The 16,442-nt window shown below is 42.4% G+C and overlaps 1 protein-coding gene across 1 annotated transcript in view; it reads left to right on the top strand.

The window, feature by feature from the left end:
- The window catches only part of LOC111599575 (nephrin), a 75,652-nt gene that overhangs the window by 8,459 nt on the left and 50,751 nt on the right, over nucleotides 1–16,442 (top strand). Inside the window, exon 2 of the mRNA XM_023315249.2 lies at nucleotides 12,668–13,438. Within this exon, the coding sequence (XP_023171017.2) occupies nucleotides 13,138–13,438 (301 nt within the window). The 5' untranslated portion in view covers nucleotides 12,668–13,137. The remainder of the gene's footprint in view (nucleotides 1–12,667; nucleotides 13,439–16,442) is intronic.

Genomic DNA, 16,442 nt, shown 5'->3' with positions numbered 1-16,442 from the left:
ATTAATCATGCAAAATACTCGCCACAGCAGCAGAAGCAGCAGGAGCAGCAGGAGCAGCAGCCACGGCGGCTTATTGATTTTGTCGAGCATGTTTCTTATCAGCTGACGTCACGCGTTGCCTTAAAAATTAATAAATTTTGTAACAGCCCGTAAAGCCCACAGACCAATAGCAGCACAGCCCGAAGGCAGCTGAAAGCGCCTTTCAAGGCTGCCATTGTTTCAGCCATAGATACAGATTTGCATAATAATCTACATCTCTTTAAGACATGACTTAGGCAGAGTCTATCGCTGTCGCTGTCACACACACTCTTCCACTCTCCCCCTCCATCGTCTGCTGCCGCCTTCAAGGTTAATTTGCTTCAGCAACAAACTTTGCGGGCGCTCAAAAGTATGCTAATGTTTTTAACTGCCGTTGCCAATTTCAAATGCGCCTGTTACGAATGTGTGCAAATGTCGAAACTCTTTTAACAAAGTTACAAGTCTTTTGTATAAAAGTATATACACACACACACACTCGTACACACTCTCACACATGAGCAGATTTACAGCATGCAAAGGCCTTGCCAGCGGCTGTTATTAAAAATGTAAAAACTTTCAATTTTGCCTGTTAAACACAAATTAATACATGCAAATTCAATGTTTGTCATGCATGAATTTGCCATTTCTAATAAGTCAAATACATTTCTTCATTTCAGTCATCATTATTTCTCAGCAAAGAAATATTTATGTTGGGCTTGCTTGGAGTTCTTTGTTGAACAAGTTAAACACGAGTTGCGTATACCTCTAGCATAACTTAAGCACAACAATTTTATTGGGCTTCAGCCAGAAATATACTAAATTTGTAAAGAAGGTTTTGCGTTCGATACAGACAAGCAGCATCAGCGATAAAATTTGGTTGACTCAACTATTGATTCTGATCAATATTATAGAATTTATTTATTTATTGAAACTCTATTCAAACAGAAATGAATTTATATATAAATATAAATAATGCGAAAAGCTGGAGTAAGGGATTGTAACTACAGGGAAAGATTAAAGGAATATTTTTTATATATCATATGAACATCCGGTCAGCCAGGTCTGGAGGGCGAAGCCGTCTGAGGCTTCTAATGACTGTAGTGCGGTGGCTAGCAGATCTTTGGGCGGTTAGTTGTTAGAATTATAATTTAGTCTCTATATGTACTTGTTGGCCAATTTTTCGATTCTGTCTCCAATTTTTGTAAGCTCTCTCTATGTGCCTGATCAGCATTTTTTCCTGAAGAACACGCATAGAATAGACCATAGAATCTGAGACGACTCCCTCTGCCTATTACTGAATTCCCATTTTTAATGGCATAAACAAAATAGTTAATCATGCAATCTTTGTATTTCCCATGCTTCAAAACACAGAGCCTTGATATTGTCACACACTTGTAAGAAAATAAACGAAGAACCACATAGCTTAGCCATATTTAGGAGCTACATTGAACCAGTCTGAGCAATTGACAACCCTCACAGTGCCGACTGCTGCCTTAATATACTAGCTCATAGCTTGCCCAACCTATTTGGAACGTTTAATCCTTGCGGCGAGTCGCGCAGAGCTTCTTATCTTTATGCACTTGACGCTGGCTTCATATTCCATGCTATGCAAACGAACGCTGAGCTGAACGGCCACATTCCACGGTCCGTGAGCCCTTTTTAGTGCGCCCTAAAAATGTAAATTTACGTTGACATAGCCAAATGGAATTGCGACTCTGAATTTTCAGCCAAGTAACTTAAGGGCCTGGCTCTAATTAGGTGCAGCCGCACAAGTGCTTCGCTCCGCTCGAGCCCAAGTAGGTGACTGAGCTGTGGGCTTTACGACCCGATAAGCTCCGAACACTAAACGCGCACTCAAGACAGTTGACAGTTGTCACAGGCATAACACAAATTCCACGTTTTTGTTTTTTTTTTGGGAAAATTGACAGCAACATGACATTGCTTACAACTTTAATGACAAGCACAACATAAGAGCGCAATGATGGGAAAGTGGTTGCCCCTTTCTTCATTGATGACAACTGGCAATATTTTATGGGGGTCGTGCGAGTTATTTGCCTGTACTAAGTAGCTTCCCACACAGCTCAGCTCAACATGTGTGCCTCACATGCAACTCCCCCACACTCGCCTCAGTTCCGCTCTCCCTCTGCCCCCTCTCTGTGGCTCAATGAACATTTGACATTTGAGGCTGCAGCTTTGGGCAATCTGCAGCAGGCAAGCAGTAAAAATGAAATGTGGAAAATGATAAATTGAAAACTCATAAATTATGGGAAATTATGGCACGACAATCACAATTTCGGTGCTGGCTGGGCAGTGCTAGGCAAATGCGAGCTCGTTGCTCAATGTGTCAGTCGAGTGGACAGAATTTTGACATTTATTAACATTTATCTACTGCGCTGAAGACAGGCGACAATTAAATTTGCTCGAGTACAAGGACTCGCTCACTCATTTTTTTTGTTTATAATATGATGTTTATTATATTATATATATTTATAAAAAGCAAAACGCGTAGGTAGTCAAAGAAACATAAATCATTTTGTCTATTTTTCTTTCGGAAAGTGTCAGGCACATTTTGCAGCCGTAGGCTGGTGCTGGAGAAAGGCATCTGCCTCATAAGGTATATGCATATTGTGCTTTAAAGGCATGTGCTTAAGTTGTTGTTAATGCTCTCGTGCTGATGCTGACCAGATACTGCCATAACTCACTGTCAATTTGGGCAGCTGCTGCGCCTGTGGCACGGGCAACCGCAACTGTTGTAAAAACAATCGAATAAAAGAGAAATGTTCACTTGACCAAAATGAATTCGGGCACCAGAGATCTATTTTCCGTATTAAATGGCTCATTCAATGCCAAATATGCTGCTCTACGCAAATCTGGAAGTGAAACCAAAAACGCAAAAATCTGCTTCCGTCTTGGCTGTTAAATATTTTCAGATTCAAAATAAATGCTGAATAAATTGTTTACACAAATCTGATTGTGCCCACAGATGCCTTTGCTTGTGTCTTTCTATTAGCATTTACATTTCAATTCAATTTGTCCATGTAGGAATATTTGAATGTCTTTTGGTGCCAGAGCTTGCTCCTAAGGTTGCTTCATTTCAATATTATTTATATTTATATAGCTTTATGTATTTCAACTTATATTATTTATCTTAAAGTTGCCCATCATCAACATCTGCTCTTTATGCATTCATCGTGAGTTGCTGCCAGGCAAATGCATCTCATTGCCGCGCAGACGTTGCCCATGGTCTAAAAGTAAATCACTCCTCGTTCATGTGGCAAGGTTATATACAAATGAAGTTTGTATGAACTATAATCCACAGTTTATCTTGAAGACAAATCATGTGATAAAAAATAAGTTTCTTCTAAGCATTGAGTTAGCTTCTTGAGCTAAAGAGGAAAAATGTTCAATTTTTATTTTATTTATTTTCTTTTCAATTTTAATTTTCATTTGCCATTAATTTTGTAATTATTATAAATTATATATTAAAATAAATTAATGACAGTTCTTAATCTACAAAATGTTTAAAAGCATTTTATAGTTCACCTAAATAATAAATATATTATTAAATATCTGCACAAAAAAAATGAATATAGAAAAAATTATAATTAAATTTAAATATTAATTAATTGAAATTAATTACAAAAAAAGAACCAACTACAAATTGTTGTTTAATAAAAAAACAACTTCAACATTTTGTTGACATTTACCGCTAGGATTAACATTTCACAGGAAGCCAGCTTTAAAGTATTCGAAGTGATTTTTTATGCTGCAAATTGAATGAATTAAATCACAGCCACGTTTTATGCATTCGCTTTAACATTTCACATTTAAAGTCAAACATTTGCAATGCGTCAAAATGCAGGGAAAATGTTGTTTGTTTTTCGCAGCGACTGCAACAATAACAAATTGTTTTAAGCTGGCGCTATAATTAATTGAAAATTGTTGCTTACTGCAGTTTTCATTTTATTTTATAGCTATAACAAATAAATAAGGTGAGTTTCGAAACTGAGAGGCGTAAAGGGTATATAGGTCCTGGGATTCGTAAGTTTCGAGTAAGGATTTCAGCTCTAAGCGCAGTCAAGCCACGCCCTTTTGGAAGTCAATCATCTGAAGCTATTTTTATATTATTACAGGCCACACCCACAACCATATACACAACGGCGCTTGAAAACAGTGTATTGCACAGTCGGCACAGCCCGTTCGTGCTGTTGACTTGCTTTTCATGTGTGTTTGCTTGGGGTGCGTGTGCCTCTGTGCGGTTTGTGGCTATTATGCAAATTATTTATTGTGTGAATGAAATGTAAATTTTTAATTGATTTATAAGAAAAAAATATCAACAACAACAACGGCACCGACTGATTGGGAAAGTGTGTCACAGAGTGACGCACGCGATTTTTGTCGCATGCGATTTGGAGTTTTTTTCTTTGGCTTTTGCGGGTGCACAACATTTTTGGGGCAGCAGTTACATCGGCTAGTGCAGCATTTAGCATTACGGCTGCTGCTGCTGCAGCGAAACTGTTGACATACACGCACAAATTGGATTTGCTAACGAGTTGCCTATCGGGGGTTAACAGGGGGCGCAGTGGGTAGCAGCGGGCGCAGGGGGCCAAGCGTGGACAGCTTGACAGTTGCCCGGTGTTTGTCACTTTTGGCACTTTTGTTATCATGGGCTTATTGATGTTGTTGCTGCTGCTGCTGTTGCTTTTGTCCTGGTTGTTGTTACTGCTGTTAGCCAACCAAACAAACAAAACAAAAAAAAGAAATTCGTTCGCGCCTGTTATTTATGGCTTCGATTATCCCCACACAATGGGCTGCAAAGCAAGCGATGCCCCTCCCCAGCAGAGCTCAGTTCTACCGGGGAAAGTGTTTGCAAAAAGCAAATCCTGGCAACGAGTCAGCCGGGCAATAAAACAAAACGTACACGCGCGCAGTCCGACTCACACAGCGTTAAGGGGGTAAACGAAGGGAGTCTAGCAGGGGGCAGCAGGCATACAGAAATCACAGAAGCAGCACAAGGACACGCCGCTAGGCAGGCAGCCAACCAAAGAGGCTTTACGTATTTTCAATAGTTTTCATTGTGTATTCAAACACATACCAAGCACTAAACAATCAAAGGCTCAAACACACACGCACACATAGACCTAAATATGCATACACTCACACACATGCGGACAGGGGCAATCTGTGTGCTGATTTCAGCGTTTGAATTATGATTTTCATGTGGCGAAGTTTTAGTTTGATTTTCGCTTCGTTTCATCGCTTTTGTCGTTGTCGTTGTCGTTGCCTTTCGCTGATATTACTCTGGTTGTTGTTGCTGTTGTTGAGCGACAAAATTTATATGCGCCACTAATGCGGGCACTTAAACTATACAAACAAAATGGCTCTTGTTCCTATGGAAGCCATGTGTATGTGTGCATGAGTGAGTGTGTGTTGGTAGTAAAAGTCACTGGAGACTTCTGGCCCTGGCCATGTGAAAATGACTGGAATCGTATCGAAAATCAAAGGTCACTTTTGGGATCAATTCAAAAGGAATTGCCGCATTCAAATCGCTGCGAGGCACTTGTGAAAACACACACACACACACACAGACACATAGACATGTACACAAAGCAAAAGCAACGAAAACAGCAAAATGGGTAGCTTTGGAGAATATATATATAGATTGTGGCTGCTGCCATAGATATTCAAACTAAATTGCGTCATCTATAACAAGCGTATGCATGTGTGTGTGTGTGTATGTGTGTGTATCTTTGCTGACTGTCGATAGGAAATGAATTTTAATGATTGCCGAAAAAACTTTGGCTTGTTATTCAGCCCCATAGGGTTCGATGCTGTGTGCCTTTGTGGGTGTGGCAGACATCGAGGCAGTCAGCCAGCCGTGGCTTGTTTTGCGTTGCGACCAAAAACTTTATACATTAAATTGTTTACTTTTTGCCTGGCAGAGTCGCCCAAGTGGCCGATAACGATAACTAAGCGCGAATGCCGCTGGCCCACTCGTATGAATTGAATAAATTCAAATTCCAAAAGCCGCCCAGCTGTTTGACCTGGGTCAGCCAGGCAAGCGGCAGGCAGGCGCTTGTAAGCGCCCCAAATGCACTGCCACGAAATGACGCGTGGCAACGCCTCAGCCATCGCTCCAGCCCCACTTCGGCTGCGCCCTGCGCTGCTCTAGCATTTGCAGCTGTTGGCAATATGTCAAGAATCTGCGGAGCGCAGCGCTGCACTGCTCCACCCAAATGCCAGACACGTTTCTGCAATTTATTTTTAGCGCAGCTAATTAAAAATCAACTTTCAGTTTCGACTCGCGTGGCCGAATGTGAAATTGTGAAAATGCGAAATGCGAAATGGAAAAATTGCAAAATACAAATGCATTTTTGTCATTTTATATATTTTTGAATATTTATTAATTTGTGATTTTGCTCCTCTTCTACCATCGCATAGCGCACTCCATTAGCAGCCGCTGCTAATTAGCTCGCCATTTGCCTGAAGAACTTCAGTCTTTGACCCGCTGCTTCGTCTATTTACATTTGATTTGATGCTTTAGCACTTGGCGCTTTGTCTATCCTTCTTTTTTAATACGAAACGAAGCTGCATGATTATTTTTGCTGGCTGAGCGCCAGGTGTGGGAGTGAGTGAATTCCCAGCTGTCAAAAGTGGCTTAGAACGAGTTGATGTTGTTCTCTGCAAAAAGGAAATACTCATACGCCGTGTGTGCAACTAGAACTGTGCGCTTCGGAAAGAGGAAGCGCATAATTAATTATTTGTTGTGTTGGGCTTTTTGCTGGAGACGTCTTGATAAGAGAATAAATAATGAAATACAAACAGAGTCAGTCAGCAACTGACACCAAACACAACGACCACATACCACACGGTGAGGCAGAGACGGTGCCGCGACTCCTGCTTTGACTGGGTCATGTGTTCTAATGATACGCCCACCGAGCAGGTGGCTTTGCTTTGTCTCCTGTTTGCATTGGATAAGGTTACAGTGCGGCGGGCAAATCAGGTGACAGGCAGCAACTTAAAGCAAACACTTGGCCAGCGACAGGCGAAGTGAGCAACGCGACGGCGAATGAAAATGCTACGAACAGAATTAAAGATAAACTGCGTGTTTAATGCGTGCCACACAAGTGTGAGAGTTTATTAAGAAAATTATAAAAAATGGCGGCAAGCGTTAAATAATTGCAAGCCGGATGAGAGAAATTCCAGCCACGAAAAAGGGTTGGCAAATGCTGAGGACCTTGGGTCACATTTGGTCAATTGTTGTTGCTGTCTTGTGGCGCCAAAGAATATTAATTGAAGGATTAGATGCCGCTCAAAGGTCGTGGGGTGGCTGTTGCCAAACTAACTTCCAATTTAAATTCAAATTTGGGTTTTTCGCCCGATCGCCGAGGGGATGGGTAGCTCGTCGTTCGGGTCGTGCCACGTGCAAATATTTTTGTAAATTAAAAACATTTAATTTAATTGCAGCTGATGTTAATTTAAATTGCAAAAATTTCATCGCTGACAAATGCCGCCTCATTAATATTAAACAAAAGTTCAACAAAGCCGCTGCGAAAACTTTAAGCCAGCAGCCAGCCTCTTTAAATACATAATTTGACAGCGCTCTGATTGACACCCGCAGGGCGGACGGAGCGGCGGCTTGGCCTGGCTGAACACCAGCGACAGCTGCGCCACCTGTGCGACTGCCGCATGTTGTCAAATTTAAGGTGGATTTTGGGCAACCGCAGCACCAGGATACACAGCAACCAGAAGCAGCAATAGCAGCTGTATCTATATATGTATATCTCACTGTCTGTGCACCCGCTTTATTTATATGAAGCTGTCAGAGCAACACGCTGACTGCGTGGAGTGTGTGCGGGTGGGCTCGGGGTGTCCTGAGAATGACAGCAGAGGCCGCAGCTTTTGGCAATTGCCCCTGGCCCTGGCTTTCTGCCCCATAGCCAAGCAGTGTTTGTATTTGGCATTTTACTACAAAAGTCAAACGAAGAGATTCACATAGTTTGCACTGTGGCTCACGCAACAAAGTTTAGCCAGTCATAAACTCGAAGCCAAATTAAATTTAAGAATTAGTTAACAAAGTTCCCAAACTATAGCTAAGACGTTACAATATTGCTTTTATTATATCAAAACTAAGACAAGACTTAGTATCGAATGGCTACAGTTTAACTTCTCTTTCACATTTTTATTATTTAACTAGACTTAAGTCCATTAAAATATACAAGAAGTATGAGAGCGGTACGAATAAACTGATGGAATAATTTGATCATAAAGTTCGAGTGAGCACAGGGTGACCAAGTAGGAGCAGTCGGAAATTAATTTGCAATATAATTGAAACTACTTAAGGTATTATATTATTTTAAGCTTTATTTTAATGACTCATCAATGCCATTATGTATGAGATATAAGAGTTTGAAGTAACTTTCAATTTTAAATGAATTTTCAATGAGCAACAGCTTTGCCAACTTTTGCCTCGAGCTCTGCCAGGATGTTAGGCTTGCCAGCGTAAATGCTGATAGTCTAAATAATCAAGTAGTATTAGTAAGATAAGTAAGATCAGGAAAGTAGTGAGCTGCCTGCCTCCCTTCCAATGCTTAGCTAAGCAGAGACAATTGAGCTAGAACTTCAGTAAATTTTTAGAAATATTTCCAAATCTTTTAATGGCAAATCTCATTTAGTATTTGAAAAGCTTAAAATAATTAATATTTTGCGCAGCTGCTGGTAGAGACTTTTCGGAAAACCTATTATGTTTCCCTTTTCCCCACCCATAAAACTGCATCATGGATTTAAAATTTAATTATCACTTAAACTGAACTCATTTCAAGGGATTCACAATTTATTGAACCAGCTAACAAGCCTGAATGCTGTTATGGCTGATGTGATATATGCAAATCTGGTCTACGTGTAACCAGATATCAGCGCTGAGCTTTTTAAAGCATTTGCCTGGCTTTGCTCTGCCCCATTTGTAGCCATTATGCAGCGAAAGGGTAAAAAGCGCAAATGGACGAGTGCAGCTTAATAAAACGAGTTAACGTGTGCAGCAGAAAAAGTCCGAAATAGGCCAAAGCGACAAAAGTAAAATGAAGTGCAAAGGCATTAGCTAAAAAAAGTGTTTATTTATTTAAGTTGAAAGCCGTCCAAAGGGATGCGGGCCAAAGTGTCAGCTGATAAATGTATGCAGGAAGCTGGCTAAAATATATATTGTATTATTGGCAAACGTAATCGCAGTAAGCTTATTGAATGCTCGCGAATTACTCGCCATTAGCAGACGTTAATAAATGATTTTGTCGAACGTTTTGTGGCCATCAATAATATAATATTGTCTGATTGATGTGAACAGTCATGCGTTAGGGGCTTGTGCCATTGTTGAACTAATTAGTACTGTTTTTTCCTCTTGTTCCTTCTGTTGTTGTTTGGGTTATGGCTGCTGCTGCGCATTTATTAATCTTTTCATAAGATGCTGTCGGGTGCTGTAATAAACGCATAAAGGATATTAATGAGCTGCTGTTTGTTCAATGCCGCCGCCTCCGCGTCCGTCTGCGCCCGACCCACACGGAACTCTCATCCGAATTGCTTTTATTTCAGCTGAAAAGGCAACTAATTGCTTACTCACACACACCACACACACATACGCAGGCACGCAGGGGCAAGTTACTGCTCATGCTTGCTGGGAAAGCGCTCGCATATTTCACAAATTGCGCATACGACATGTTAAACGTAAACACACGCTTGAAGTCGAGCAAAGTCAGTGAAGAGCGCATTATCAGGCCATAGTTCTTATGATTGTTGTTGCCGTGGCTGCTGCTGCTGCCTGATGCATGCCTTTTGTCATAATTCAAGTTTTATTTACACACACACATATACAATGAAAGTGAAATGTGCTCTGAGTGGCGCTAAAAGTATGCCGCGCGGTGTAATAACACGCATTGCTGGCAGGCGCTGATGCTGGTGATGCTGCTGCTGCTGCTGCTGCTGCCGTGACAGTGACAGCAGTGGTGCTTATGCTTGTCAGACGCACGCTTATGATATTACACATCAACATGCACACCTACACACACACACACACACCCACACACAGCGGCAATTGCAATCTGTGCTGTTGTTGTCGCGCCCTGACAGCATCTTAGGGCAGAGTCATCGCACGAACTGTGATTGCCCGTCAGGACTCAGTGCCGTCTGCCACGCCCACTCTGTGCTTGATAAGAAGCAATGCTATGTCTATCCATACAACATCTACGCGCACATGTATGTCAACGCGTCGACTTCAGCTAAAATGTATATTTCTTATAATATTATTATTTTTATTTCGTTTTAAAATTTATGGCAGCTGCCATCAGCCGCTGTGCGGAAGCAAAAGGAAAACGAGTTATGCGCCTTGCGACTTTATGAGGCATGAGAATTGCACAAGGGGTATGCCACAATGGCCATGACATTCGCATACGCATGCCCCTACCCCTACCCCTTCATCTATCCCCACCCATTCGCATTCCAATTCCTTAAGCTCATTCGATGGCTCGTCGCCTGGGCTGATGCGGCGTTAAATCTTGAGGAAATTGTGTCACATTATGATGAACATTTATGGCAAAGTTGAGCATTTGCTCATAAATTTACGCTCCTTCATGCCAGCAACAAACACAGACAGCCACATGCACATGGAAAGTCTGATGTGTGTGACTGCACCTGCCAGGTCTTGAATTAAATATGATGGAGTAGCTGCGGTAATTTGACAAGGCTCAGGTCGGCGAGCACAAGGCGCGGTCATGTTTCAGACAACCGAAAGCTGTAGGCGCAATGTGTGTGCTTAGCTTAGAGTCGGACACCTGTGCAGAAAGCCAATCAATAGTCGCAAACAAGCAAATGTGTAATTGCCTACGGGTCTCAGGGCCGAAATAAAATACGTAAATAGATAAGAGGCCAAAGCTCCAGTCGTCTTTTGAGACAAACAGCATACATAGTAAATATAGTCAAAACTTTTGCGCCGGCTATTTATAAAAAGCCCAGGTCCGCAGCTCGAGCGAAAAGGACTACGCTGGACTGTTAACGCATGTGTATACTGCTGTCAATAAATGTCAAAAGTTGTGCAACTGACAAACATACAATGGGCCAAGTAGATCACAAACACCTTGCTGCCGCTGCTGGAAAACTTTTTTAATTAGCAAATCCTCGCAAGTTCAATTTGCTAGGGCAGTGCCCAACGAAAGCAGCTAATGCTGCCAAGTTAATTAATCAGTAATTAAATATTCTAACTAACTGCCAAGAGCACCAGCGCACCCGAAACTACTCATGCTATACGCAGCTATTGGACCATATGCTCGCGCCATAAAATTTACTAATGAGCAAAGTTTTAGCTCAAGCTGTCGACTGTCGACTGCCGGCTGGTGCCTTTATTTACAGGTAACAAGAATTGAAACGGTAACAAGTTTCGGTGCTCGCAAATAGGCAAATATGCAATTAAATGAAAATGCAAAGGCCAGCGGCCGTAACAAGCCGAGCCGACAGTTCGGCTTACATTGCGTGTGGCTATCAATCTAATCAAAGGACCTCTCCAAAGTTCATAAAAATTTATGAACTTTTCTTCTTTTATTTATGCGTAGATCGGTGTGAATTGGTGTGGGTGTGCGCTTCTCATTAAACAACACAGCTGATAAAGATAGTCAGGCCCCATGCCTGGACACGCGACCAGGCAAAATGTTGCATAATTATGCTGGACTGGGGCTGGACTAAGGTGAGCCGCAACAGCAACAGCAGCAGCATCAGAGTTACTCTCGTGCCTGTCGCCACTGTTGTCGTGACCATCCTCACCCAATTAATGCAGCCACAGTGTGCCCCCGGGTGAACCAGCCGTGGCTGCAACGCGTCGCTGACAGCGCTCGATGTTTCTATGTGTGGCTGGGTCGAGGGGTCGAGGACTGTCGTGGTTGTGCCTGGCACCTCTCTGCCCAGCTGGGGGTTGGTTTATCAATTTTGATGCGTTGCTTAATGAGCGACGCTCGTGCTAAGCACGCAATTAAAGAGCGACATTTGGCTGCAGCTCGTGAGCGGGGCCAGAGTCAAGGTACATTCGTTGCTCGGGCACGTTGACACAGCTGTGGCATCAACACCAATAAATCGTCTAGCGCCGCGCCTTAATTACAAGACTCACATTGAAATGTGCCATTAATCACACTTCATCGATGCGATTGCCACATAAAAACAGGCAATTTGCTAGCGAGTTTCGAGGCCCGTTCCGATGCCGGTTACCCTTTGGTTGGCGGCCAAGTTTATGAGTTCAATTTGCTTGATGTGTGTGCGGCGCAAGTCAGTAAAACATTTTATTAGCACTCTTCATATTTGCCGAAAGCAACAAACAACAAAAAGCATGAAAGTACGGCTAGTTAACTTCGGCCTGGCCGAATCATAAATACGCTCGACTCGCAGAGGACTGGCGAATAATATGAATATTTATATATATATATATATATATATATATATATATATATGTTATGCTATGCAAACTGTATAGCATAGGATAATAGTCCCATGTTAGAAGTGTATAGCATATCCGGATTCAGAGCTGATGTCTTGCTTTTGTTATGCTGCAAAGCAGAACCCTAGAGCTCATGTTTCATGTTTCATGTTTCATGTTTTGTTTTTCTTGCTTTTCTATTTGCAGTTGCCGGCTAAGGGACGTCTCAAATCTGCCATGCCAAAAAGGCAATAAAAGTGCAAATAAACATGTAAAAGGACATTAAGATTCCCGTGGCAGCAGGACTTGCTTTCGATTTGAAAGCAGCAGAGCAAACAAGCAGCGGCTGAGTCACATATAAATGCCAGTGGAAATGTGCTTTTTATGGGCCAACTTGAAGACGAAACGAACTAAAGGCGCGTTGGCGCTTCATTAAAGTCAAAAACGGAAACGGAAACAGCCAACAACAGCTCAAACAAAACGCGCTCACGCATGCAGCCACATCTACTCCCAGACACATACAGACAAAGAGGCATTTGTCGATTAACTGCCCAGCAGCCACATGCATTGCCATTTTGGTTGGTATATTCGTTTTTGGTTTCGTTGCTTTGACCCATTGCAAAAATTAAACTCTGCTCCATAAATGACGAAAGGTTTTTTCGTTCGAGTACAACGCAATGACTACAACACAGCTTTCAATATCAGCAAACGACATGGCAACAGCAATTGCAGCTGCAACGCGAACCACAAAAATGCGACTCACAACTTCAAGAATAGCCACATTCGCCAATTGGCAAAAACAACCAACCGAGCAACAACAGCTCGAACAGCACAACACACATCGAAAATCACGAACGCGAACGGCGCTGTTCACAAGGAAAACGGTTTCAATTGTCGTTTCGATGATGTTTCTGCTGTTGCTACAGCAGCCGCTGGCTCTTCGAGCGGAAGAGGAATCACAGGATTTTCAAAAGAACAGTGAGTACACGTTTCACATTTGGCAAACATTTTTCAATCTACAAAAAGCAGCAATGATTGTATGGCCGATACTCTGCTGCGGCCCTGTACATATGACCTCGAACTCCTAAGTCTATTTACATTTCCGAGACTTCGCAGAGCTTGTAAATAAACAGGAAATTAAATTACATTTATTAGGGTATACACAGTAAACTTATCGAATATACATGTTAAGGGTCTACCTGAGTTGCAAGTATGCGAAGGTATGAAAATATATTAAGAGCTTTGTGCGCAATTGTTTTATGACGAATGCTCGCAGAGAGAGAGAGAGACGGAGAGACAGAAAGACAGAGAGACAGAGAGTGAGAGAGAAAGAGAGAGAGAGAGAGAAAGAGAGAGAGAGAGAAAGAGAGAGAGAGAGAGAGAGAGAGAGGAGAAGAGAGAGAGACTGTTAGAGGCATTGAGAGAGAGAGAGAGAGAGAGAGAGAGAGAGATGAGAAGAGAGATGAGAAGAGAGAGAAAAACAGAGAGAGAGAGAGAGGAGAAGAGAGAGAGAAACAAAGACATCAAGACAAAAAGAGAAGGAGAGAGAGGGAAAGAATGAGAGAGAGAAACACAGACAGAGATAGAGAGAGAGAGAGATAGGAGATACAGAGAGAAAAGCATATATGTGACAGTGAGGGACAGAAACAAACACAGGATTTCAGAGTGAGAGAGACAGGCATAAAAAGAGAAAGAGTGAGAGTGAGAGAGAATAAGAGATAAAAAGATAAATCGGCGAACAACTCAACTATATACATCAGGGTCATTGAATATAATGCTAACAAGATCAGCTGAGTCAATTGCGGATGCACGCTTAATTCTCGGAATCCAAGGCAAATCCGAATCCCATGCTGGAAAGACACTATTAAATCATTGGCCTCATTGGACATTGGCATCCACAACTTCGGAGTACCCTTTGATTTCTTCAAAGCACTCAAAGGCTACAAATAAATCAAAACATAATCAAGCAGTTCATCTAGTTATTGAGTTAGATCGGTTGCTATGGAAATCATATTTGCCCGCTTGCCAACTGCCAAAAAGGAAAACTTTTCGAATTTTAGTTTGAGTTATGCAAAGCTGTGCCTGCAGCGAGTCGCCTGCGTTCCAGTTCATGTCTCTGACCAGCAAACGAAACATTTGAAGGAGTCTCCTGCCCTGCCCAGCTGGCTCCTCAAGTCCGCTTTGGAAACTGTGCCAAAAGGGCAGCAGCACATTCTGATGCTGATAGATATTCGCACACGTTTGCACAAAATGGTGCCTTGTGCAAGCAGTTTGTGCAAACTTGCAAATCATTCACCGACAAATGCCAAAATGCTTATCAATGTGCGTTCATAAAACGTGCTGCAGCTTCTTTTATCCAAATAAAATATAAAAAAGGGAAAACTTGAACGAAAACTTGCCAGCCAGCAGTTTTGGCCAAACAACTTTATAATTTGCGAGGTCGAGCATGTGTCTGAGTATCTGTGTGTGTGGGTGTGTGTGTGTGTGTAAGTGTTGCTGTGTTGTTACAACTTGGTGCCTAGTGCTTTTTACGATGCCATCAACTGGTTGTTGTAATTTAGGCTTAGATTATTGTAGAGCAGCTAACCTTGAAGCAGCAGCAGCAGTAGCCGCAGGAATAACAACAGCATCGCTCATAGCTCATTTCCCGCACCCCCGACTGGCTCCGTCTGACCATTTTTTGTTAGGATGCCAGCTACTCAAAAAAAAAAAAATAAAAAATAAAAAAAAGAGAAAAAAAAAACAAATCATATTTCGACATCGACATCAGCATATTTTCCTTTCGAGTGTCGTCTGGCCGTCTGTCTTTTGTTGCCGCACGCTGGGCTGGGCTGGGCAGGGCAGCAATTTATGACAGGATTTGGGCTAAAGCGAGACACATTTTCTGGCATTTTCTATTTCGTTTGGCATTGGCTATGCCACTGCGCGGGATTTTGTACTAAATTGAATTTCGATGCTTTCGATATAGACATTGCCATGCCCCCAGCTACGTCCCCGTCTGACTGTTTGCCCTGCGCATTGGGCATTAAATTTAATTATGTGTGCTGCTGCTGCTGCTGGTGATTCCTCTTAGCTTATTAGCAGGCAAGCACTCGAGAGCTTAAAATGCCGACCGTTTCTTGGGCAATTTCCATCTTTTGACTTTTGAGACTCTCAAGAGCTCGCCCCACTCGATAGTGCCGCATTTGGCACTGAGGACGCTTTAAATGGCACTCGAATGTGCTGCCTAACGTTGCCACATAAACAGCTCACACTGTTGCAACACACACTCACACACACACACACACACGTTCCAAGGGGAAGGGAGAACACGCTGCGACTATGCGGCTCCTGGGACATTGCCATGGCACTTGGCTTCGGCTTCCGTTTGTCGCATGAATATTTTCATCATAATCGTCGCTATTTTTATGTTCACAAGTCTCTTTTGTTGCATGCCACACAGCCACACACACTCGCACGCATATACTCGCTTATGTACATATCAAATTGAAGTTCTTGGCATTAGCATTCGATTTATTTGCACTCGATTGTTCTCCAGCTATGCCAAGCTTTGTTTTGATGGGCAATCAACACGCGCAAAACAACAGCAAACCCCTGACGGTAGGCGTGGCAGCTCAGATCAGAGACGGCGCTCAGTTCGATTGCAATGTAAACATTGAAGTCGCTCGTACGGCATTCAAAGTCGTGTCGTGTCGTGTCGCTGTGCGTCCTCATCAGCGCGTCATTTGTGCTCTAAATTGATTTTTTGTTAATTTTTATGAACTTCAAAGGGAAAAACAAGCTGGGGTGCAGCGCCGCAGCCGTCCCACCCCGCTCATTCATCAGCCAAACGCGACACATGTGCGCTGTCAGACAGCAGCGAACAGCAGAAGAATCGGGCAAAAGCGTGGAAATATTTCTCAAACATATTTCCATATACTTCGCACGCACACAGATATACACATGTGTGTGTGTTCATGTATACTAAATATTTATTTATAAA

The sequence above is a fragment of the Drosophila hydei genome, unplaced genomic scaffold (genome assembly GCF_003285905.1).
Source record: "Drosophila hydei strain 15085-1641.00,03,60 unplaced genomic scaffold, DhydRS2 tig00008121-arrow-pilon, whole genome shotgun sequence".
NCBI lineage: Eukaryota > Metazoa > Arthropoda > Insecta > Diptera > Drosophilidae > Drosophila > Drosophila hydei.
Note: the sequence above shows the minus strand (reverse complement) of the source record. Positions and strands in the feature narration are given on the sequence as shown.